At 37.2% G+C, this 26284-nt stretch overlaps 1 protein-coding gene across 9 annotated transcripts in view; it reads right to left on the bottom strand.

Moving 5' to 3' along the window:
- The window catches only part of Picalm (phosphatidylinositol binding clathrin assembly protein), an 86455-nt gene that overhangs the window by 35738 nt on the left and 24433 nt on the right, over positions 1-26284 (bottom strand). For all 9 annotated transcript variants that reach the window (XM_051148905.1, XM_051148906.1, XM_051148900.1 and 6 more), the window contains exons 2-7: positions 18840-18982; positions 13102-13177; positions 8733-8835; positions 4509-4602; positions 2557-2668; positions 905-1011 (exon numbers count right to left, since the gene is read on the bottom strand). In XM_051148905.1, the coding sequence (XP_051004862.1) occupies positions 905-1011; positions 2557-2668; positions 4509-4602; positions 8733-8835; positions 13102-13177; positions 18840-18982 (635 nt within the window). The remainder of the gene's footprint in view (positions 1-904; positions 1012-2556; positions 2669-4508; positions 4603-8732; positions 8836-13101; positions 13178-18839; positions 18983-26284) is intronic.

Here is a 26284-nt window from a genome sequence, read left to right as displayed (position 1 = left end):
AAAGAATATAAGAGAGCAGAAAGGAAAGTTAGCAAATTAAAACCTACTAGATAGCAGTACCATAAACCCTGCCTCCTTATAGTTTTAATTTACAACTGGTGCTAAGGGAATAGGGAGCAGAAATCAATTTCTCCCTTGAAAGAGCTTTCTGAATCAAAGCAAATTTGCTTGGACATCATAAAACAAGAGCCTTGCATTTGCTAAAGAATAAACTATCACAAGGATAACAATGCCTAGAGTCCCTATCTTGGTAGTTTCAGAGTAATGAGCTTAATGTAAGTGATGAAAATATCCTAAAGAGACGGCATTTCTATTAGTGATGAATAGAGGGTAAAGAAAAGGGTAAAGATTTTCATAACAAACTTTATGAACTGTCTCTGCTAATATAAAAGATGCCTGTAAACATTAGAACTGCCTTCTGTGACAACTTCATAGAAGCTATTTTTATGAGTGCCATAGAACCTTTTTCTTAATCAAGTAAGCATATAAAATTCACTTGTGTAGAAGAACAAAAACATTGAATTATGTGGCTCCGGTTGCAGGCCTGTCTGGAGGAAGAACAACTTAGGTTGACCCTCAGCCTTTCCACTACCACCAACAAAGTAAGCCTTCAAAAATGAATGGCTAATTCTAAACACAGACATCACTACCACCAGTGTACACAATCTTATTTTGTAGAAATGTATGCAAAAGTATATTACTTTCATCATCTCATATAAATTAAATATACAGCATGTATTTTTACCCAATATTATGGCACATTAATAAAATTCAACAAAACAATAGTGCATATTATTAATTGATATACATCTTTTTATATTAAAATTACTTCTTTCATTTGAGTAATGATTTCTTCAAAATCCATACATATAAACAAAGCATAATGCCTTTCAAGACAGCTTACTTCTGCAACTTTCAGAAACTCGGAAATTCTTGTCATCCTAGTCAGGAACTTCTTATAGATGTCAAGACCTTCTTTGCACTGGTTCTTTTTCATATCAAAATATTTTTCTGCCCAAAGAAGTATGAAAATACTCTTATTTACATTAAAAAGACAAAAAGAAAAAAAAAGCTAAAAGTTTCCCAAGAAAGGGAAAAGATTAGGCAATATCTCCAAAAGGATCACAATTATTTTCAAAGGACTAATTCTACAACAAAAATAGTGCTTCTAGTTTAGATACTTAAAGCAAATTAGAATCAAGGTCCTAGTACATTAAAAACTTTAAAAAAATATTGCTGGAAGGTAGTCTCACTACTATTTTATTCACAATACTGCTTACACTTCTTCAAGAATATATTTGCATGTAAACACACATATTACCTTCATTTAAAACACTAAATATACTTACAAGTGTTTTATTAATAATATACCAATATTAACATTCTAAGATGGCAACTTTATCCAACGTCACTTCAACAGTTCCCTTCATTTGCACACAGCAATACAGAGCTTCACATTTGCCAATCATGAAGTCAAAGATTATGATTTCATAGCTTTATTTGTTCAGTTATGAAATACTCCACTGTACTAGTCTATGAAAACTGATAAGTGTCCAAAGGGAGGGGCATAATAGAATGCTTGCCATCTGATACTTAATACCTGGCACTTTTTGTCATTCCTTTTCTAATCCATCAAAACCTCAATTTAAAAAGGAGAGGGATGGCTGGAAGAGGAGCTAGGGGGTTAGAAGCACTTGCTGCTCTTTGGGAAGACTGAGAGTGCAGTGCCCAGCACCCATTTAAAGCAACTCACAACTGCCAGCAACTCCAGCTCCAGGGGATCCACCTGGCCTCCCCAGGCCACATGCGTGGCATACACACATAGAGACCCACACAAATGTATCCATTAACAAAAATAAAATAAATGAAGTCTTTAAAAGGAGCATTTATATGCAAAACAACTATATCAAACACATCTTCATATGTAGAAAAGCATCACAAATTCCTAAAATTCCTCCAAAGTAAAAGGCATCCTCCCAAAATGTTGACTGGCTTAAAAATAACTTGATTTCAAAATTAAGTTTAAGGTATAGGGAGGCAGCTCCGTGGTAAAGAAGCCCTGGATTTAATCCCCAGCACCACCATGCATGCACCCCAAAATTAGAAGAAAAAGTTTATATATACACACACGTACTGGTTTTATAAGGTTCACTGTAGAATAAATATTGAGGAAATATTTTTATTTTCTGAGACAAAGAAAATAAGAGGCCTTTCCCACTTAAGTATATATAACATACAATGTACTATCCTGCCTCAATCTAATTTTACAGATTGTATTTCTAAAAGTTAATGAAGTAGTCCAAAAAAATACTGTTATATCAAAACAACAAAGTTTAGCTAGCTAAATATTCTGGTTATAAAAATAAGAATGTATCCGCTTATGCGGATATACATGTGTATGTGTATGTACAGGAATAAAACCTTTTCTCCAAATAAACGTTAAGAATGAACATGTGTCCCGGTGCACTTCACCACACTTAAGCAACTACTGTCAGCATCACTAATCAATATGGCTCAAAAGAAGAAAAAAGTTGTCTAAGATATTGCAGTATTTACCCAATAAATTAATAATTCCTTCATTGTATGCTGCAAATAGTCTAATGGCATCTTTGAACAGGAGCATGAAGGCAGCATTTATTACCCCATTTGTAAGTTCATTACTATTAACCTAGAGGAAAATGGAAAAAAAGATGAACTCATCTCATATTTTAAGTGACATTAACAAAATGAATACAATAAATGAAAACATGTCAGCTTATTAGGGAAAAGGAGCCTATTTTCCTTATACTATACAATACACATATGTTCTCTAATACATGAGTTTTCTGATTTCTCACATTCAGAATCACAGGCAAATAGCGTAGAACTCGAAGTAAAAAATTTCATTTTAAAAAAGCAAACAAACAGCAAAAAAACTATTTTTGAACATTCATTCTATCTGTTATATAGACCAAAAGTGAAAATGTCATTTACCTTTAACTCGAAATTAGTCCCGTACATCCCAAGTATTTTAATTATAATTTTATTAAAATGATACAGGTTTAACAAAGGGCGTGTGTACCTCCCCAACCATATTTAGTGTTTCTGGTTAGAAAAGCGAAAACATGAGTAAGATCAAGTAAATTTTTCTATATAACAAAGTATAGTACAGAAAACACTAAAACAAGTTAATTTTATAGAGATCCCAAAGTGTCAAGTGAAAAGCATGTAGTCGGACCATCTGAGACTCTATAGCCAAAATAATGATAACACAGCAGTTTCCTGTGTCTTCCAGAGCCCCAGTCTTCAAGGAAGTGCTTTTCTTCCTTTTTATGAAAGGAAAGACTTTTAGGCTCTGGGAATTAAGTCCTCTTCTGTATTTAATCCAACACTGCTACTGTAACACAAAAACAGAAAAATAGCAGTACGCAAGCCAACCATGAAATCTGCCATGTAGCAACAGTGTTACTGTGGACACTGAAATTTTAATATCATAAAACTTTTCAAATGTCACAAAACAAAAAGTTTTAACTATATAAAAATGGAAAAAGTGATTCTCAAGCTACTAGTCATTATAGTTTGATACTTTCCAGTCTATGAAACACATGAGTATAGTGAGAATTTTGGTGTCTTTAAAAGCCCAGTTACATTACATAAAAATGTTTTTGTTTTAATCCCATGTGTACTGGGATATGGGCTGCTTCAAATTGTCCACAGCAGCAGACATTTGCCCTGTGCATGCTCTGGCAGGGGCGTGGTTCTACCAGCTGAAGACAGTTTAATTCTGAGGACTCTAGAGAGGGTATAAAAAGACCAGAGCCCCAAGCAAGGAGGTGCGACTATTCCTCCTGCTGGCTCCTGCTCTTGCTGTTGCTAGTTTATGAAGTTGTCGAGAGAAAAGAGAAGTTGGAGACACCCTGAGGAGACAAAATTGGACTTGTTCCACGGAACTCAATGCCCCTAGTCAGCAAGCAGCCTAACGAGGTCAATACCCGTCTCCCCACTAACCTGTCTCTATTTGGTGTTGGGCTTTTGGAAAGGATAGGGGTGGAGAAGGGTGGTAGATACAAGAACCCAAATAAAACAAATAAACAACATACTGGCATATGAGTAGATTGCTGTACTTAGTCAGCACTCACTACCCAAATGACTTAAAAATCTCAGGGGATACAATGCCACGGGGCAATACATAACAATTTGTCAAAAGGGGAGATCTGAACCTTCTTTTATTTCTAAAGAGTTGTCATGTCCTACCAAACAAAACAGAAACACTGAAAAGTCTGTGCACTAAAGAAATCCTTACATTTTTAAGATCTAAAAGCCCTATGAAGAGTTTCAATCAAGTACTTTACCTACCACTTGCTAAAGTCTGTATAATCTAAAATTCAAGCACTAGGATTTTAGCATCTTACCACTAACCAAACAGTACTACAGAGTGGGAAAAAACTATGAAAACTTGGGGATAGAGCTAACCAGTTATGATCATCCAACTTTTAGAAATTTTGAATTACAAAAGCATATCAACTTACATTAAAATCAAGAAGTGCATCCATTTGATTCTGGATAATTGGTACAGTTTTTAAGAGTTTTTCTGTGTTCATTGTTCTCATAACTCCATCAGCCCTATTAAGAAAGCAAACAAAAAACAATTCACTATTAAATCTCCAATTTAGTTCTCTACTTAAAAAACAAGACCATGATGAAATATTGCATATTCGTAATTAGTTATTGAACTCTAAATCTCAAGTAAGGATTACATAGAAAGTAAAACCTAAAGCTGGGAACTAGTGGGTGTGGATGCACTCAGAGTGGCTCAGCAGATAAGCGCGCAGGTTGGTTTTCCAGAGGGCCCAGGTTCTATTCCTAGCACCCACATGGCATCTTACAAGCATAATACAGATCTAGGCAATCCACAGCCCTCTTCTGGTCTCTGTGAACACACAAAAAGTCCTATATACACTCAGATGAAGGCAGAACACCCACACACAGAAAATAATTATCTTAAGTGAAAGTGAAGGTTTACATTATACAGCCAGGCGGATTGTGTAGTTATCACAGACAGAAACTGCATGAATCCCAATTATTCCTGTATGTAAAGGGAAGATTTATTCTTTCTTAAAAGCAAAAGAAACTATTAACCAGAAATCATTAAATAGTTAAATACCACTATCACAAGTTCCAGGGCAGTCTGTTGACAAAAATTCTGGTAATGGGGCAGCCAATGAGGAAAGAAAAGCACTCTTCCAAAAGCCTAAGGACTATGTGCAAAACTTAGGGTGCAGGAACAGGGCCAACCTCCCAGAGCTCCACACACACCATGGCAAACACATAAGGACACTCACATAACAGTAAGAATAAATAAAATTGGAGGGGAAAGGGTTGCGGCACTGTAACTCAGCAGGAGAGTGCTTGCCTGGCAAGTGCCAGGTCCTAAACATAATCCCCAATACTAGGGAGGGGTGGAACGTTGTTTATGAGTCAAACATCAAAGGCTTTTAAAAGAAAATTTAAAGAAAATCAGTTTTTTAATCAAGTCAAGGTAATCTAAGCCATACTAAGAGCACTGTCAAGAAGTTACAAAAAGTAACAATATTGCCTTGTGGGACTCAAGAATAGAGAGCCTAATGAAACAAACACCCGGATTGCCTCAGCCAGCTATTGATCAGCTTTACCCTGGCTAGCTTCCCTAATGTACCCATCAAATATTTAACATTGTTTTCTCTCAGGTACCACACTGGTTGACTGGTTGGCATTGGAATCTGAGAGGAAACAATTCCTCTTTGCAGGTTTCCTTATTTTAACTATCATGTTCTCTTCCCAGACACCATCATTTCTCAATTTAATCCCGTCCTGATTTTTTTTTTTTTTTTTTTTTACTTTTGGGGCATTTCTCCATCACAGATGTCTTTAATGTTGTTTCAATCTTGTTTAACTCAATATCTAAATGAACAACCAACTCAAATCTCTTCATCTCAAAAGTCTCTTAAAGTGAGTGGCCTCTTAGATCCCAAATGAAAAAAGACAGAATTAACACCTCATCATGTGAAAATAACTTTTTCAGCATAAAACTATTTTGATCAAATATTACAATTGTAAACATTCTCTCGCAAACATTTAACTTTTTTGCACCTTTCTCCCCTGTAGTCAGTTACCTGGCAAGTTCATAATCCTACATGAATGAACAATACATTCACATCTGTTCATGAATACAAATAGAAAGCCCACACAGGGTTGGAGTCGATGGTACAATGCTATCCTAGCATGCACAATAAAACCTTTGGTGTTTAAAACTCTCACCAAGCAAGCTAGCAGACACATAAACTCCTGATTATCACCTTCACATAGGAAGGGAAGATTTCCACCAATCCTTAGTCTTTTCTAGAGAGCTCCAAAGTATCTTGAAACCTCCCTCTACTTCTGTGTCTACTCTACCAACACATACTGTCAGCTCATTAACTCTCAACGTATTTCATTCAGGAAAAGTCCATACAGAAAACAGCATATTAAATAAGGTACAGAAAGTAAGAAAGCGGACGCCTACTATGAACCTCTTTACTACAATCTTCTACTGAGCACCTAAATTTGTAACATGAAATCTGTAGAAGTTTGTTTGGTAAAACTATCACCTCTCTTTGTTTTGAAAAGTTTTTTTTAAAGGACTTGATTTCACCTTTTAAATGTCTTGTATATGCCCATATTTTTATTAAGATTTTTACTTCAGACCGGGTGATGGTGACACATGCCTTTAATCCTATCACTAGGCACAGGCAGGAGGATCTCTGGGTCTGAGGGCAGCCTGGTGTACTAAGTGAGTTCCAGGACAGCCAAGCCACACAGAGAGTGTTTACCTCTCTAGGATGTGGAAGTTGTAAGGCAATTTAGGTAGAAAGGCATTCACTGGAGATTTTTGTAGGGGTCAGACACTCACTGTTCCTTTAAGAACATCTTCAATGTCTCTTTCCTGAGCTACAGTGATTCAGCCTAAGAAAAGAAGCTGCCTACAAGACACTAGACATCAAAGTACTGGTCATGTTATTGGTGTGATTAGTTCTTGTGCTAAGATGATCAGCACTCAGAATAAACCAACATTAAAATCACCTTTGCATGCATGATATCTCAGCTGAAAAAAGCCATCTAAATTTAATCCCCAGCACACACATAAGGATGAAAAAAAAAAAAGAGACCCAATTCCATAAAGTATGTCTCCAGACATACATGGCTCCCAACCATTCATGCACACAGTATGATAAATAATTTTTGAAAAAGATGTGCACACTGTGGGCCCTGGCCCAAGAGCTGCAGTCGTATCCAAAGCCATCTACCTCCATGTGGTTCATAGCTGCATGTTCCCAACGGCAGAGCCTAAGATCCAAAGGACCTGTAGTCCTCAGCCCCAGACTACTGCAATAAGTGCTCTGAAAGAGAACTTATGCATTCTCCTGTGCCGTAAGCACCCTTTGCTATCTCTCTAGCTATGCCTAGGTTTTGGTATGCAGAGCTGAGCAACACAGGTGGATCACTAACAGGCATCCCAGCCTGACCACTTAAACTATATCATGATGGGCTTTGTCTTGAGTTACACTGTGAGCATGGCAGCCAGGGTACTCTTCAGCACTCTGTCATGCCTTAGGATGGGCAGCAAAGGGGAAACCAGAAAGGATATTGGTGGCACCGCTGGCACATTTAAGACCATCAGAGTGGGCACACAAAGCAATGAGTGTCTGTTGCAGCTGTACCTTCTAATTCATCTCAATCCTTGTACTATGATGGTATTTTTTTTTTTCTTCTCAAAAAACAAAACAAAAAGGAAAGAAAAATAATAAGCTGGGCGTGGTGTCGCACGCCTTTAATCCCAGAGCTTGGGAGGCAGAGGCAGGTAGATCTCTGAGTTCGAGGCCAGCCTGGTCTATAAAGCGAGTCCAGGACAGCCAAAGCTACACAGAGAAACCCTGTCTCGAAAAACAGAAAGAAAGGAAAGAAAGAAAGAAAGAAAGAAAGAAAGAAAGAAAGAAAGAAAGAAAGAAAGAAAGAAAGAAAAAAAAGGAAGAAAAACTGGAAAGAAAAGAAAAAGAACTAGTGACTTCCCTGCCTCTCTTCAATCCAGGCATGTGTTACCACAACTGGCTACAGATACAGAAGGAAGGAAGGGACGGAGGGTGGGGAGGGAGGGAGGGAGGGATATCCTATGTTTATTAGAAACTGAACATCCTACAAGTGGCAATAATCCCCAGACAGAACTACACATTAAAGTGTGATTCCCTGCAAGCCAACCTAGGACTCAGGCGGCAGAAGCAGGCAGATCTCTTGAGAATTCAAGGCCAGTCGGGAACACATGAGACACTGTTTGTAACCAAACAAACTAATTAAAATTCCTGGTGGTTTTTCCTACTGAAATTGACATGGTAATCAGAGAAGATGAACATAATCAACTTAGTGGACATGGGATATGGATTAGAGAGATGAAACTATAGGAAATAAAACAATACAGTAAGGCCATGTCACATAATTTTGTTAACATGCTAAAAAAATATTTAATTGCAATTTTGAAAGAATGAATTTTCAATCATGAGAATTATAACTCAATAAAGTTATTATAAAAGTAAATAGAACTTTTAAAAATCCTACTACAGAAGTATATGGCATTCCTTCAAAGAAAAATAGTTTAAAACTGGGTAAAGTTCTGTAATGCACAATGTATTAATTCCTGTTTTACACTATTAGATACTTGAATTAGAAATGAAAACATAACTCACCCTCTTTTCACTTTTGTGAAATCGAATGCAACTTGTCTGTATGAAACTGCCTTTTCATTTAAGTATCTACTATACCGTCTAATAAATGTAGACATATCATATCCTGTAAAAGAAAGTTTTGATAAATGATTAAAATCCAAAGATTACCTATTAAAAACAACTTTATTATTCAATAGCAAAAAATATGAAATCCCAACTATCTTCAGTGATGCAAATTATATAATTAATAAGTTATTTTGTTATAATTTATTATTATAAATAATAAGGTATTTAAAATCTTCAAAATTTTACAATCATTTTAAAGTGAGGTATATTATATACAGCTTTAAAATCTTTCCCTTACAATTTACTAATTTTGCCTCTTGCGACCCACATGACTATTCTTTACTTTTCCGGAGTTAGAAAAACATGTTCCCTTTCACAATTTAAGAACCTCAGAACTTGACCGGAGGTGGTAGCATACACTTTTAATCCAAGCACTTGGGAGGCAGACGCAGGAGGATCTTTTAGCTCAAGGCCACCCTGTTCTACAGAGTGAGTTCCAGAAAACCCTCTTGAGGGAGAGGCAGGTAACAATACAACACACCTCAGAACTCAAGTGTAAGCTCAACAGAGTGATAAGTCCATCCCTCAGCAAATGAAGTTTCTATTTTTATACTTGTGAAACCTTTAGCTGTGTATTATTTAGGACAAGTGTAACTCACGTGCCAGCCATGTAAGAAATATCAATAGCACTTCCCAGTAGAAAAGATAGCAATATATATGTTGAAGACACATTCAAAACAATTTTAAAATATTTTCAATAAAACCCTGTCAAGTTATATCAATTACTCAACACTGTTGCATTGTAGTTAACAACATAAGACCTCATCAGTATTACTTTTTAAAAAAAGATTTATTTATTATGTATACAGTATTCTGCCTTGCATGCCAGAAGAGGACACCAGATCTCATTGTAGATGGTTGTGAGCCACCATGTGGTTGCTGGGAATTGAACTCAGGACCTCTGGAAGAGCAGACAGTGCTCTTAACCTCTGAGCCATCTCTCCAGCCCAGTATTACTTTTTAAGATACCAGAAGCCTTATATTTTAGCTACTGTCTGGGTCAAAAGTCTACAAATTTTTGCTCTTCCCTTAAAAAAAAAAATCAGTTTCTTTTAACTCAACTTCATCAAACAGATTTAACTTGATCCTCTGCTTTATAAAGACAATATTAATACACACATCTAGATTTGGTATTAACACTTATCAATCTGCAAATGTTTATCAACTGCTGATTAAAAATAAAAAGCAAAACAGACAAGGGGGGAAAGTAATTACAATCATCATCCAGTCCATACCCGTTAATGTACTTTATAAAGCATTACACACACTCCTATGGTTTGGTTCATGCTGTTCCCCACTAGTATAGTCTTCCTTATCTTGAGGGAGAAAACACCTCTTGGTCTTCAAGCCTCAATCAACGTTAACTTTTCATTCTTTCCAGGTAGAACTGGTAGCTACTGGTTGTAAAGCAGGTCTATCCTACTGACCGACTAGCACACTTACAGTTTATATACCAGATACCAGGCTCCACCCAACAAGACATCAGTACAACAGTGATCGCGATTACTTTCCACAACTCTCAATGAATAAATATTAACTATTATTTAATCTTATTGTTAAAAACATGAGAGGCTAGTGAGATGGCTCATAGGTTAACAGTACTGACTGTTCTTACAGAGTTGTAATGCCAGTACCCACATGGCTGCTCACAACTGTCTGTAATACCAAGATCTGACATCTTCACATAAGCATACATGCAGGCAAAACACCAATGCACATAAATTTTTTTAAAAACACATAAGGTAAAAACAAACAAAAAAACCTTTATAGAGTATTTTCCAGGTTTTGTTTGTTTGTTTGTTTGGTGGGGTGGGCACCACAGGGTTTCTCTGTGTAGTCCTGGCAAATCTCTGGTGGATCTGGAACTCAGAGGTCCACCTGTCTCAGCCTCCCAAGTGCTGGGATTAAAGGCATGTGCCATCAACGCCCACCTAGAGTATGTTTTTAAAATATTTTTAATAAGCGTGTCTGTGTTTGTGTGTGCGCATGTGTGCTCCTAGCCACTGCATGCATGTGGAGGCCAAAGGACAACTCGCATAGCTCTTCCTTCTTTTTACCATGTGGGTCTGGGAATCAAACAAGGGTGGGTTTGGCAATAAGCATCTTTACTTACTGGGCCCTCTCACTAAAGATATAAAACAGGTAGAAATGCTAACCAACCAATCAATAAAAGAAATAAATAATGAATAATCAACAAAATTTATTTTATTTTTCATAAAAGGGATTAAAATTCTAGAAATCTTCACCACTTAATTTCCGGGTCTTGAAACATGGCTCAGTGGTTAAGAGGTACAGACGCTCTTGTAGAGAAGCCAGACTTAACTCCCAGCACCCACAGGGTAGCTAAAAACCACCTGTAATTCCAGTTCCAAGAGATACAATACCTTTATCCAACCTCTAGAGGCACCGCAAACATGTGGTACAAAGACATACATGCAGGCAAAACACATTTTTATTTTATAAAATAAAAATACAAGTTAAAAAATTAAAACAAAATAAACATTTAATTTTCATTCTAAAGAAATGAAAATTAGTAACTAGACAAAAAAACCAACTAGATGTTATTTATAGACTCTCTAGTCATGGTACACAGCCTTAAGACACAACTGAAAAGATCTGCAAACAAAGCTGGATATGCTGAGATTATGCCTCTAATCCCAGTGCTTGGGAAGCTAAAGCAAAGGACTTCCATGAGGTTCAGGCTAGCTTGAGCTATTGAGACAATATTTCAAAAAAAGGCAAAAACCAAAGCAACAACAACAACAAAAATAAGAGGGAAGCATGCTAAATAAGCAGTTTCTATCTTCCTATCAGTCTATTTTAATATTTTTATTATAAAAGGGGGTTTTATTGATGATTTCCCCCTGAATATGTTCCTCTTACAAAAATAAATTGAACATGAAGGGCTAGAGAGATGGCTCAGAGATTAGGATCATTTTCTGTTCTTAGAGGACCAGAGTTTGTAGCACTCACACCCAGTGGCTCACAATTACCTCTGCCCTCTTCTGGTTTCCCAGGAAACCTGTATTAACTTGCCACTAGGACAGAGCAGTGACTAGAGAAGTCTCAATAGCTTAAAAAAAAAAAAAAAAAAAAAAATCAGTATACTCTGATCCAACTTGACCTTAGGTGGCTTCCTTATAATTTCTTCTGCCCATCCCTAAAAAACCTTTCCTAGTTTACTACCACATTATAAAATTTAACCCTACCAAAAACCTTCTATGTTTAATTTGGCTTTGAGTAACTTCTTGGGGGCTGTCTGCATGTTTTCCAATGTGCCATGCATACACTTAGTTCACACTCGTTGTTCAGTCAATCTTAATTATTTTACGTCCTCTGTACACTTGTACAAGTGTGCTTACACTAAGTAATTTCTTTCACCTCTCAAAGTCCTGCATAGATCTCACCTTCTCTGAAGATATTTCCCAAACTGAACCAAATAGTTTAGCAATTGTTTGTGACATCCTTCCTAGTTCCAACAATCTACAATATTGGTGTCTTAGTTCTGGAACTAAGTACAATGGACTCCACTAAGACAAAAGAACATGAACAGCTATAACCAAAATGTGACAATTTAAAGTGACTAGATTGAAAATGAAAAAAAAAAAAAAAAAGGAGCTGCTAAAAAGAGAAGCACAGGAGTTATTGGGTGGGAGTGCTCACCTTACAATCTATATTTGTATAAAAGTGTTGTTACATAACGCAGTACCCTGAATAATGAATATATACAATGAAAAACATTTTAAAGTTAAATAACAGAAGAACAGCCGTGTTATCAGTTATTACCACTATACTCAATTTTGTCCTTATAATGTATATGTCAGCTATATTTCTTGCAATAAAACAAAAGCAAAAAGCAAAAATAACAACTGTGTTTATTTAGCGTTTCCTGCATTATTCTAAGCATGTTAGAGCTAGCTGCTACCTAGGTCAAGCTACACAACAACTACTGAGCGGGAGCTATCATCATTCCTAATTGTACAAACAACAACAAAGAGGTAAACTTGATGGCGTCCCTCTGTAAGTGGTACAGAGTAAACTCAAGCCCAGGTAGTCCAGCTCCAGAATACATTATTTGCAAATGACTGCCCTGTACTGCCTCTCAGAGATTCTGGTGCTAAGTATGAAATCAATCTGAATTTTAAATTAAAAGACATTCACTAAAATATGATCTGAAGCATCAATATGTTAATATAACTGAATCCTGCAATAATCATTATATGGGGTTACTCTTGATTTTTCTAGGAAAAAAAGTTGTCTTTACCTTGCAATCCACTTTTATCCAAAAAATTGCTTAAGTTAAACAATGTGTTTCTTGAAGCCAAATACTGAATGAAACGCTGGAAAACAAACAATTACAATAAATTATGGTGCTGCCATCTTACAAACTCTTCATTTGAAAGCAGGAAAAAAGTGACAGTTAACTTATTTCAGTAAGTTTATTGAAATTTCCCATCCATATTCTCATTAGTTACCAAATGTAAAAGCATAATAGTTTTCACAAGTACAGAGATTTATTACAACTTAATGATCACAACTGCAATACTAAAATGAAAATTATTAAAAGAATTAAGCACTTAAAAACTACAATTAAAAGTAAAAAAATTTTTAAAAATAATCATTTCCCACCCAAAACACTATTATCAATAATTCTGATTTTACTGTACTTTTTAACTCATTTATTTATTCTGTTTGCATATGGCATGCCATGACCCACACGCAGAGGTCAGAAGACAACTTTCAGGAGTCGGTTCCATTCTTCTACCATGCCGGTTCTAAAGATCAAACTCAGATCCTCAGTCTTGCCAGCAAGTAGCTTCACCTGCTAAGCTGTCTCATCAGCCCTCCTATATGTGTTTTTGTTTTGTTTTGTTTTGGACAGGGCCACAAAAAGTATCTGACACAACACTTTTACAGACGTCTCATCTTAAGGCCCTGAGCTCAGGTCTCCACCCTTGCACAGCAAGCACTTTAGTCACTGAGCTCCTCTCCAGTTCCAGTACCTAAATTTTGGGGAGGACTACTATATCCCTAGTATTTATGATTTTTTAAATTCCTAATCATACAAGAGAATGCTAAAGACTTCCTTACCCACTGGCTAGGCTAACCACATTGAAATACTCATTTCAGAGTTTATGATGTAACAACAACATCACGACTCCACTGAGAATGCAGGTCTTCAATCTCATTTCCCCCTTGCCTCCTCAGGGTGATCACTTTGCTGAAGCAGGCATAGTTTCCACATACTTTCTGACAATTTATGTATGTACACATTGATAGATATATTCAATATCACATTTACAGTCTAGATGTAATGTACTCCTGTGACTCAGGAGCCTAAGGAAAGAAGAAGAAGAATTGGAGGCAATCCCAGGCTACAATAGAAAATAAGTCAGGTTTGGTGACATGCCCTTGCAATTCTGACAGTTCAAGGATAGCCTAGGCTATAAGGTGAGTTCTAGCAAGCCAGAATGCACAGCAAGACTTTGTCTCAAACAAATAAACAAAACACTTTAAAAAAAAATACCATATAGTACTTCCTCTTTCTTTTCCAACATTCCAACAACTGCATATCTATTCATTCACAGATATCTAGTCTTTCCCAAAATTCTCTATTAACAACAACACGGTGACATCTTTATACTTGGTATCCACATGCAAATCACTGTCAGGATCTACTCAGGCTGACATCTATATAAAAAATACAGCTTTTCAAAACACCCCCAAAATGCCCTAAGTACATTACCCTAAGTCTTCGTCCCTTCTGTACAACTCCAGACACACGGAAGGAAATAAAAGTCTCTCACTTTACTTGTTAGGGCCCCCTCCATTCCCCACTGTTTTAATACATGTAGTGGCTTACTACCAACTACTCTGTCACCCTATCTGATCTTGTTTGTATGAGATCCCCTCAAACTGGCAAGCAAGCATTTTGAAGAGCAATTTATAAATCAGAGTCACGTTTCATCCTCACCCTGAAACAACCTGTTTCAGAAGCATAAAGCTGTCATGACATCATCAGGCACAGTTTTATGGGCTTTTAAAGCAGTTTCCCTGCCCCTCATACTCTAGTAACATGCACCTTACTGTATTCAGTCTATCCGGCCACTCATGCAGGTCTTTAGCAATAATAAATCTAAATTTTCTCAGCTTTTATCTATATTCATCATAAAAGTTGACTACAAATATATGGCTTCAATCAAATTTTGATTTGTGTTTCTAAAAGCAACCTAATAATGTCAGTGTCATGCCACCACTCTGACAATACAGTAAGGCTTCATGGTTTCTATTTGGGGTAGTTCAGAATGCATCACCCTAAAAACATCCTTTCCAACATGCCAAAAGATTGGTGATGTTGAAGCTAGTTGGTAGGTACATAAGCATTTAATACACTAGCCTCTAATTCAGTATGCTTGAAATTTTTCATAATAAAATGTTTAACAGCACTACACTTCCTTTTTTTGAAATTCTATCTATAAATTTTAGTCACCAACTATTTATAACGCTTTAATGTATAGTTTCTTAAACTGTGGGCAAGATTGCACATGGATAATGGAACTGAATATGGGAGTTGTGAAAATTCTGGCAACAGCAAACAGTTTCTGAATGTGCAAGAACCAAAATTAATTCCAATCAAAAATGTAACAAATCCAATGTTTCTGAAGCACTCAGTTAGGAACCCACATCACATACACTTTGCTCTGTGCATGCCATCAGCCACGCAACACACCAGGCAATGCTACCTGACCGTCTCAGCTCAGATGAGACTACTCTGTGTCTTGAGTTTCAGCTACTTTACAATGAAGTTGTCGGCTTATACAAACATGATATAATAATGTAAAAAAGCTAGTAATACTTTCTGTCTTTCCTCAGCATCTATCACAAAACACGTTAAGTTGTTAACACTCAAGTTGTTGAGTTTCACTAGCAAAAAAAATCATTAAAGGCCAGTGAAATGACTCAGCAAGTATAAGTGTTTGCCATCAAGCCAGATTACCTGAGTTCAATCCTCAGAGGCCACAGTGAAAGGAGACAAATTACTCTCTGAGATTGAACTCTTGACCTCCACGTGTGCAGTGGTGTATGTTTGTGCACATGAAAACACACACACACACACACACACAATTAATTTTAAATTTTGTTTTAATTTAATTATTCTAAAATCAATGTATCAATCAACTGTAAGAAACTCTAAAGATGTTCTACATCCTAAAATATCCAACATTTACATTTATTGAAGACTTAATTATTTTTTAAAAATGGTTTTCCCTTATTTATCATGTACACATGATGTGTGTCTGCTGGGGGGTGAGAATGCCACAGTGCATGTGTGAAGGGTCAAAGAAAGACAATTTGTTGAAATAGCTTCCCTCCTTCCACCATGTTTATACTGCATACTGACTCAGCTTGTCATGACTGTCACTTTCACTTGCTGAGCTATCTTACTAGCTAAAAGATTTAATCCTTTCTGTAAAAATAAGCAGGCATACTTACCCCATTAGCGTGTAAATTTTTTGTTTTTAATAAATGATAAAATTATATACAAAAACTGTTTAAAATATATTTCTTTATAATTTAGGATCAACACATAATTTATATACCTAATTTCTTTTTTTCTTATTTATTTTTTGTGTGTATGTGTACACGGATACCACAGCCCACTTGCAGGTGGGTCAAAGGACAACAGTGTACAGCCATTCTCCCCTTCTACAATGTGAAATATGAGGCTACAGCTTAGGTTGCTAAGCTTGGCAGCAAGTGTCTAAGCCACTGAGCCATTCTACAGACCCTGTACACATACTTCATATATCCATATACCTGGGATCTCCTAAAACTGTCTTTGGCAAAAACGAGTCGTGAGTAGAAAAAAAAGTTGAAGAAGCCTTAGTTAGTTTTACTAGTTCACTGTGGTATTATCATAATACTGACAAGAAATGTAAAGCAAGGAGAAATGACTTGTTCAAGTCACTTAGCTATTATGAAGAAGACAGGATAGGCACACCTAGCTATCTCATGTCAAGACTCTATGGTACAGAATCAACCTTCAGAGATTTTTGTGTCCAGGTTTCTCCACCTTAACACTCTAGTTGAAAACAAATCCTCCTTGAAGAGGAAATATTACCTTTCCATGTTACCAGCCTATGGAATTCCCATCACCACAGCTTAAAGGAACCCTATCTATACCCTCTTCACAGGTACAGAGTTGCCAATGGATAAGCCTGAGTTGAGTGGAAAAAAGAGAAAGAGGGGTAAGGGAGATGGGAGAGGTAAAGCAAGGCACTTATCTTAGATGCTTTTGGGAAAAACAACAGTTTATGTGCAAAGCACACCAAAATGCTATCTTTTTCCTGTCTGCTGGCCAACTGTTGGAAATAAGCCAACTTTCTATTTGGCTTTTATCAACACTGGTCTGCACCACTATTGCCTCATTTACAATATCTGAAAACTAACACTGTTACTTTGCCTCTTTGCCTGGCACTATAGTTGGTGGTATCCATGGCTCCTGAAATTCTTCAGAACTAATACCATCAAGCAAGCACACTTGTGATAAAAGTAGGAACAATTATTGTAGTTGGGGCCAAAATGTTTTGAGTCACCGTTAAGCTAGCATACCCAAAAAACAACTGGCTCTGCGGACTGGCTGCAGTAAGTTTAGAAACGACTGGGTAGAATGCTACATTCTTCACTGCTACATGGTTGTCTAGTGCACGTTTGAGGCAACACTTGGAGAAGCCATCTTTAAAAATTGAAGCAACCCTCAATGTGGTGCTAATATATGAATAATCTAAAAGCTAAATTTCCAGTATGGGTATAGCTTAAATAAACTGAAATATAAAAATATGTGACAATATAAACAATACAGAACATGATGATACTCATAATAAGAGTAACACACAAGCCAAATACAACACTGTATCTAAGTATGATTGCTGTTACCAAAAAAAAAAAAATAATAATAATAATAAGTACTTTAAGATAAGCAACACAAGGGAATTCAAAAATATGTAGGAGCTAAGATTTGTTGGAATGATCTAGCTGCAGGAAACCTCTTCTTTAACTCTGGATTTTAGTAATGCTGCCTTGGTATTTGTCAAAGAAAAGCAAAGTTTCTGAAAAGCCTAAGATCCTAAGTAAAAGGACATGTCAGAAAACCATGGTGCTCAGACAAGAAACCCTTTTCCTCCCGTGAGCACCATCTTGGGCTACACCTTTTCTTTCCAAATTACTCACCAATGTAAACTTATCTAGTTTCACTCAATTATTTCACAAAAGCTTCGTGAAACACTTTACAAGTAGATACAGTAGCTGAGAAATCCACATAAGATTAACAACAAGTTACTACTAGGCTATCATGGAAAACAGGATGATTCTTTCCAAACAGAAAATCCACAAAAGTAGTTCTTACTAGTCACCCTTCAGAGCAACCCCTCTCTATGGTAAAGACATTTTTCAGTACCTCTCAGAAAAACACCACTTTAGTACTCAACAGCATAACCCTTTACCAGGCAAAGCACTTCTAAGACAACCACATCGTCAGACAGAAACTCAATGAGCTGTTTAGAAAAAGAAAGGAAAAAAAAAAAAAGATACAAACATAAAGTTTATAAATGAGGACTGGGAAGACCAGGGCTGCTTACAGAACCTAAGGCTCGGAATTAGCTTTGCTTCTTGACTTCATCACTGAAGCCCTGTGTGCTCTGATCTATGTTCTCCTTTCTAGTTTATTTTCCATTTCTCATCAAGTTGCAGGATCTAAGATTTTTATTTTTGGCTATGCAACTTGACTGTTATCTACATTCAGTTATTACTGAAGTTTCAATAAGAGAAGCAAGTTAATAATCAGTAATCACACCAATATACTTGTGTTTCCTGGGCTGGCAAGATGTCTCAGCATGTGAAGGTACTTGCCCTGTAAGCATGATGACCTGAGTTTGACTCTTGAAATACAACCTCCCACCCCACACAATAATAACAAAATACTTTTTTAAAAGTTATACTTACCTCATTTCCATACACCATCAAATGATGAGTTGTAATGAGTGATTTGAAGACCACCACCCAACTACTGTTAGTAGTTCTTTCAAATAAACTGTCTGCCAACTGTGGGATGTTCACATTCATCTCATTTGTACACTGAATTAAGTCTGTAATTTAAAAAAAAAGATAAACTTATTCTCTGGTTGTAATTTAATGCTAGTGTCATATTTGCATAGTAACAAGTATTTTAAAATAGCTAACAAAGTATAGCAACAGTGTGGACAATTTAAAATTCTTCTAAGAGGTCAGAGCATGTACTTGTTACCAAGCCTGATGACTCAAATTCAATACCCAGGATCCACAGGATGTGAGGGACAGACACACACACGCGCGCGCGCGCGCACACGCACACACACACACACCTTTCAAAAGAAATCACATGTACAGAAGCTTGAGTAGGAAGTAGGCCTGCCACCTGTATGACGGTCTGCTCTATGGTACTATTAGCTAACAGAAAAGGAGCAGAGACATGTCTGTAACAGGGGAAATCTTAGTTTGGCACATTCTTGTCCCTCTCAATTCTACTGGTTAACTCAGGACAGCCATTATCAGCTGGCTAATTCTGACAAAAAAACTGAAAAGATTTGTTTCCAAATTAAAAATGATTAATACTGCTAAAGATATATCTAAATTCCAATTTATTTTATTTACTTGTTAATTTTTAAGGCAAGGTCTCTTTGTCAATTTATTTGTTTGTTTGTTTTTAAGGCAGGATCTCGGCATAGCCCTGACTGTCTTGGAATTGACTATATAAACCAGGCTCCAACTCACAGAGAACTCACAGGCCTAAGTACATGTGCCATCACACCTGGCCTAAACTCCAATTTGACTTATTTCAAACTCAAAGGCATTATTATAAAGCAGTCTGGCACACAACTGTTTAACTACCCAAACTGGAAAAAATAAAATTCTTAATGGACCTCATAGTTTTACTTATAATCTGCTTTAAATTTTTCAGTGTCAAGTTCAATATAGGAAATCCAAATGGTCCAATGTAAAGAAGTAGGCCTAGACATGACTTATTTTACTTTTAAAACACGTATCAAATATGATTACAAACATGTCAGCTATAAGAATGATGACAAAGTTGTTATAACTACCCATGACTAATAGAAATTTATTCACCTTTACTGTTTAGTTGAAAATGCCTGAACAGGAATTCAGATAACCTAACTTGGCCTTGACTGCTTGCAAAAAAATGACAGCAACAAGTTACATGCTTGCAATTCCTTATAATGCTTGCTTTAGTAGATCCAACTAGTAACATTTGCTAAGCAACTGAATTTAGACAAATAGCTACCCAAACCAATACTGCCTGAAGAACAAAACACCAAATAATGTTACAGAAAGCCTAGAGAACAGCAGAATAACCAAAGCTTTCAAACCCAAATCAAATGCAACCAACACAAAACAGTAAATTCAACTTGAGTGTACTTGTTCTGGGAGTTTAAAAAAGGAAGGAATCCAATCCGCTGTGCCCGGGTCCTCCTACTGCTTTATACCTGCTCTAACTAAGGCCCTGAATGTCTACTGCTTGCTTCATTCCAAATACAGTCTACTGAGGGCAAAGCCTACCTAGGGCTGTGTTTAAAAACTGGGTCTCCCTATATAGCCAGAACGGCTCTGACTCACCGTCCTCCTTGCTCTGACCTGATTCTTAGTTTTAAGAAACTAACCTTCAAGCCCTACTTCCTCCCATTTAGCTTTATATCCCATATTTTTCTTTTATATCCTTCCAGAAGACAACTTGAGGAACTACTCAAGCCTGAACTATAGTAACTACTTCAAAATAGCATTAATGTTTTTGTTTGGAGTTGTATGTGATTTGTGTTCATGTTCGTGTGGCTAAGTGAGCAAGTGTGTACAATGTGCATGTGTGTGGGAATACACACAGGCCAGAGATTAATGCTAGGTGTCTTACTATTGCTCTCCACGTTTTTTGAGACACGGTCTCTCACTGAACCTGGCTGGCAACAAGCCCTTGAAATCTTCCTGCTTCTGCACCCCTCCCCCCAGTATTGGGCTAAAAGGTGCCCGCCTCTATGCCCAGCTGTTTACGTGAGTGCTGGGCTCCAAGTTTAGGTCCTCATATTTGTGCATACTTGTATGGCAATCACTTTACCAACTGAGCCATTTACCCAACCCGTCTGTAACCTATTTTTGAAGTTGAACCTACCATCAAACTACCCAAAAGGTGCTCCTACTTCTTCCCCTTGCATCTGTCAGTACAGAGATACATTCTACATATCAGTAACCAAAGCTTCCTCATAGCATCTCCTGTAACTCCCAAAGCCCATCTCTTCTTTATCTCAGCATGAATATAACCCCACGACTAAGACTGCCAACAATGAACCGGGCAGGCATGGTAGTACATGCTGTAATCCAAGCAACGAAGCAGGAGAACTGCCACTTAGCATAGTGAGTATAAGGCCAGTCAGGGTTACATAAACTCCTCGGTAAACAAAAAGGACTGCCAAGAGTAAGGAGAACACTGATCAGATTGACTTCCTTCTTTTTGGTAATAGCTGATTTGAGGTGTCGCCTACCCACAATGCCAGCACAGAATGCTCTACAAAGCAATACTATCTAACCTAAATTATGTCCTTACTTACAACATGGGACAAGGCACTGCACTTTGCTATTATCTTCTTGCATCTTAACCTCAAACAGAGCACCTTTCCAATGTTGTGTGGTATAGTTTGCTATTTCATACCTGAAACTTTCCATTCTAGTTCACTACAACATTACTTTTTTAATGAAGATTTCCCTTCTATAAAAACTAAAGTACCTTACAAATCCACTGAAACGGGAACATAATAATTCTATACTGCAGAACTTTCTGCTATGCTGAATTGACTTCCAAATCATTTTGTTCTACTAATTACCTTAAAAGACACTTCCATTTCTTTATTCATCAGAAACAGCCAAGGTTAAATAAAAAGCCTAATTTTTCAGGAAGAATGCATTTCAGGGTCAATTACAGTGTACCCCTTATGATCTACTCTTTCCCCTGCACACCTCTGTTTCAACTTTCCCAACATCTTTCTTTGCAATGTTTCACAAATGCCAAACACTGTTTAACTCAGATGTTTGGCCCTGCTGTTCCTTCTACTTGAGACGCTCTTGTTCAGGATACCTGCCTTCTCACTTTCTTCCACAGATCTTTGCTGAAATGTCACCTCTATTGGGTGAGCTTGTTTGAATATTGATTCATATTAACAAATCCTTAGGGCACGTCTAACTCTATGCTATCATTAGCTACTACACTGTGCACTTCTTACTACTTATCTTAATGTTTGTCTCTAAACTCTTAGTTTTTGAGTGGACAAAATTGTTTTGTTCTCCATTATTTCCCCAGAGGCCTGAAACAATGCCACACATCCAGTGGTCACTCATTTTGGTATGTATTTGTTCACTTTCTGTTTGAAGGCACATCTATTTGGCCCAGGGCTCACCTGACATTCCCATGTAGATCAGGCTGGTGTCCAACTTTCTGCCTGTCCCCCAAGTATGGAAATTACAGCTCTATGCTGGTTGCATATGTACACTTTTAAAAAGCAGCCAGCTGGGCATAGCAGTACAGGCAGGAGGACTGCCACAAGGTCAAGGCTTGGCTACGGAGAGATGTTAAGGCCAGTCTGAGCTATTGTGAGACCCTGTAACCCCACCCCAAAAAAAAAGCAGAGAGAAATGGGAGAAAGAGGAAAAGGAACATAACTGAGGGAGAAGGGAGCGGGAGGAGGCAGGATACACATTCAAAATGGTGTACACTAGCTAAACTAACATACTACAACTATTTGCTCTTAAAAAACATATGCAATTTTCAAATTTCAAGTTAAAGGACAACAAATTTCCACAAAAACCTTATGAACTCTGGTTGGGTTAGAAACAATCACATGGAGAGAAGGATAACTATAGAAGTTGCAAGGTAATATTTCATATATAACAAAACAAGAAAAATCAAGTAAGAATTCATAAGACTGTGTACCTTAACAGCCCAGATGTAAAACTAAAGTTATACAATTATTACTAGGGTGAGGAACTATATAAATTCGCTGTATTTCCCAACAGTTCCTTAATTCAGCACTCTCTTCATGAAGGTAATTTTTCCTCTGTATGAAATTTCTACCATAGAAGCAACTTAAAATGCTAATCTTTTTCCACTTGCGACTAATCAAAAGCAAACTTTCAAACAAATTCACTTATGAGAATTTCAATGGCTATTGCTTATCCCACTCTGAATCCAGGAGAGAGAAAGAAAAGGGGGGGGGGGAGGGAGGGAGGGAATATGTGTGTGTGTGTGTGTGTGTGTGTGTGTATGCGCGCGCGTGCGTGTGCGTGTGCGCGCGCATCCCTGGCTGGCCTGAAATTTACTACGTAAGTCAGGCTGACCTCCAACTCCCAGAAATCTACCTTTGGCCTCTCAAATGTGGAAATCAAAGGCATTTGTCAATCATGCCCAGCCCAGGAAACATTATTTCTTAAAAGCAAAAACTCTTTAACAAAATTGCCATGCATGTCAAAATCTTTTAAAATTATTTACTTCAAGAATATAAACACTGAAGTTCTTCATCAACATTTTATTAACAATTCCCAAACCCACACTCAACTAATGCAAACAACAAATAGCACGTAAGTTCAAATAATGAGAATTTCTAGAGTTTAATGTCTTGAAGAAAATTCCTAACAGTGAGTATCACTTTCCCGACAGAAAGTTGATGGAATCATCAACTACCAAAACAAAATGTTCTTGCTCTTATCATTAATGCATTCCCTCAACAACTATGGAACTAGAATTAGCATCTGAGAAACCAGATATTAGTTCTATTTATATAGGCAAGGCTCTTTCTGGAAAGTAGTGAGGTCACAGGAACTCACTACTATGTGACAGATTTACAACTAGGACTAAAGGATAAGGACATTTAAAAATGTCTAGAAAGGATGTCCAGGTACTTTACGAGAAGGGACACACTAGGTAGCCCAGGTGAGCCTTCAGCTCATGAGCTTCTTGTCTCAACATCACAAGTGCTGAGGTTACAGGTGTCTATCATTGGGCTCAGAGCAACTACTCAATTTAAAGCAGGTCCTAAATTATAAATACCTAACAACAAAAAGAATAAGAAAAATAGTATAAACGCAGTCCTGTATTAAAGAAAAATATTTTAGAATGTATAAAATTTTGAACAATTACCAAATGGCTTAACTAGTCTTATAGCTAAATTACTAGTCCAGGCCACCAGCCTATGTAGACCTCCTTACACCAACTTCAGAAACTTACACAAAGACATTTAGTAATCTCATCTACAGTAAGCAAGGCAGCTAAGCAATGCTAGTCAGTCAGTGGCATTCAAAACTGAAATGCAAAGGTCGAGTTCCCATGTAAAAATAGCCATCAGTAGACAATACCAAAACAACCCTGGCAAACAAGGAAGATTTTTTTCTAATATATGAGAGCGTGGGTAAAAACATACCATGCTTTTTAAGAGTGATACAGAATAGTCAGTGGGCAAATATCACTATCTCTTTCAGAAGAATTGTTTGAAAGACAACCTCTTTGTTACTTCAGGTTTTTGTTTGTTGCTAGGAGGAAAATTAAGCGGCCAATAAATACCACTTCATATCCCAAATCTTTGGAACTTTTTATGGATGGGGAGTACAAATAAATGGAACAATGATCACCAAGAATAGTAAGGATAAGAGCAAGAAAACAACTTCTGGGATTCTGACATACAAGTAGCAGAACATTTTACCGTACAGCAAAAATGTAGACATGGTTAGTAAACATGGAAGTTACAATTTGACTTAAACCAAAGCAAATCACATATGTCAAGGGACACCTACCCTAGTCTTAGTGTCAAATGTTGGAAAATGTCTTAATAGCACTATTTCTTGCTCTAACTCTTATGTAAGGGATCATAAAGTATGTAACTACTAAAACATGTTTAAAGTTTAGAATTCCATACAAGAACATATGGCTGTATTTTCATAAAACTTCCATTAGAATCAAATATATACTTGCTAATCCTGGCATGATGGCATACACCTATAATCCAATTACTCAAGTGACCAGAATAAGAAGTTTATGAATTGAGGCTGGCCTGAGCTCAAAAAGAGCCCTGACCCCCGTCCCCCCAAAAAAAGATGAGCCCTGACTACACGAGACCCTGTCTCAAAAGCAAAGACATTACGTATGTAGGCAGATTTCTACCTTTCTTAGGAAATCAATCTAACAATCTACCAAACAGACTTTAGAGTAGTAACAGGGTAATGGCTTTAAAATAGATTAGAATGCCCAGTACAGGGTAGAGACTATGCTAACTTGAAATGGAAAGGGAAATTCAAGGTATTAAAAAGACAAAACAACCAGATGACTCAAGTTAAAAAAAAAAAAACCTAAAACTTAAAACACTAAGGATCCTAATTCACACTGTAAGTGAACATGCCTAATGATACAGAATTAGTTAATTAAAAAGTAATACAGTCTTACAATGAGAGAATATTAAAAACATGGCAAAAAAAAAAAAAAAAAAAAAAAACTGGGGAGAAATAGTCTACCTATTACTAAGCAAAAGCCAGAGAAGAAACAGACTCATATGCAACACAAGTGCATACTTTAGTTGTGTGTATTTGCTACTGTATTTGGACAAATACAGAGACACTAAAGAACTGACCTTCCACAGTGTTGAGAAGGAATCAAGGCTAAGGTATAAAAAAGCTATTCCAGAGCCAGGTGTGGTAGCATAGACCTTTAATCCTAGCACTAGGGAGGCAGAGGCAGGAGGATCTCTGAGTTTGAAGCCAGCCTGCTCTACAAAGCGAGCCCAGGACAAGCAAGACTACACAGGGAAACCCTGTCTTGAAACTGATCTCTGTGAGTTTGAACCCATCCTGGTCTACAAAGTGAGTCCTCGGCAGGCAAGGCTACACAGAGAATGCCTATCTCGGAAAACCAAAGAGGGAGGAGAGAGGGGGTGGAGCTATGCCAGTGCCTGTGTGATTCTGGGACCACAGCAAGCACTCACGTCACACATACATAGTACGGCACTACTGCTCATTCAAGACCCCTGCAAGGTATGTCCAATGACCGAAAGGACAAGCTTGACAGGAAACTGCATGTGAGGCAAAGGAAGGAAAAACAAGATTTCCATTGTTTAAGAGCTTAGAATTTAGTCCAGTGTGGTGGTGCAAACCTTTAATCCTACAACACAAGGGAGAAGGCAAGAAGCAGGTGCAACTCTGTGGCCAGCCTAGTATATAGCAAATTACAGCGCAGCCAGAGCTACATAGAGATCCAGTCACAAATAAACAAACAGCACAGAATTTGAAGTACTAGGTCAGTATTTTGAACTCAATTCAATTTTCTCAGTGGCAGTCCTAAGAAATCTCTAGACCTCATAGTTCTATCTTAG

Source organism: Acomys russatus, chromosome 7 (genome assembly GCF_903995435.1).
Source record: "Acomys russatus chromosome 7, mAcoRus1.1, whole genome shotgun sequence".
NCBI lineage: Eukaryota > Metazoa > Chordata > Mammalia > Rodentia > Muridae > Acomys > Acomys russatus.
Note: the sequence above shows the minus strand (reverse complement) of the source record. Positions and strands in the feature narration are given on the sequence as shown.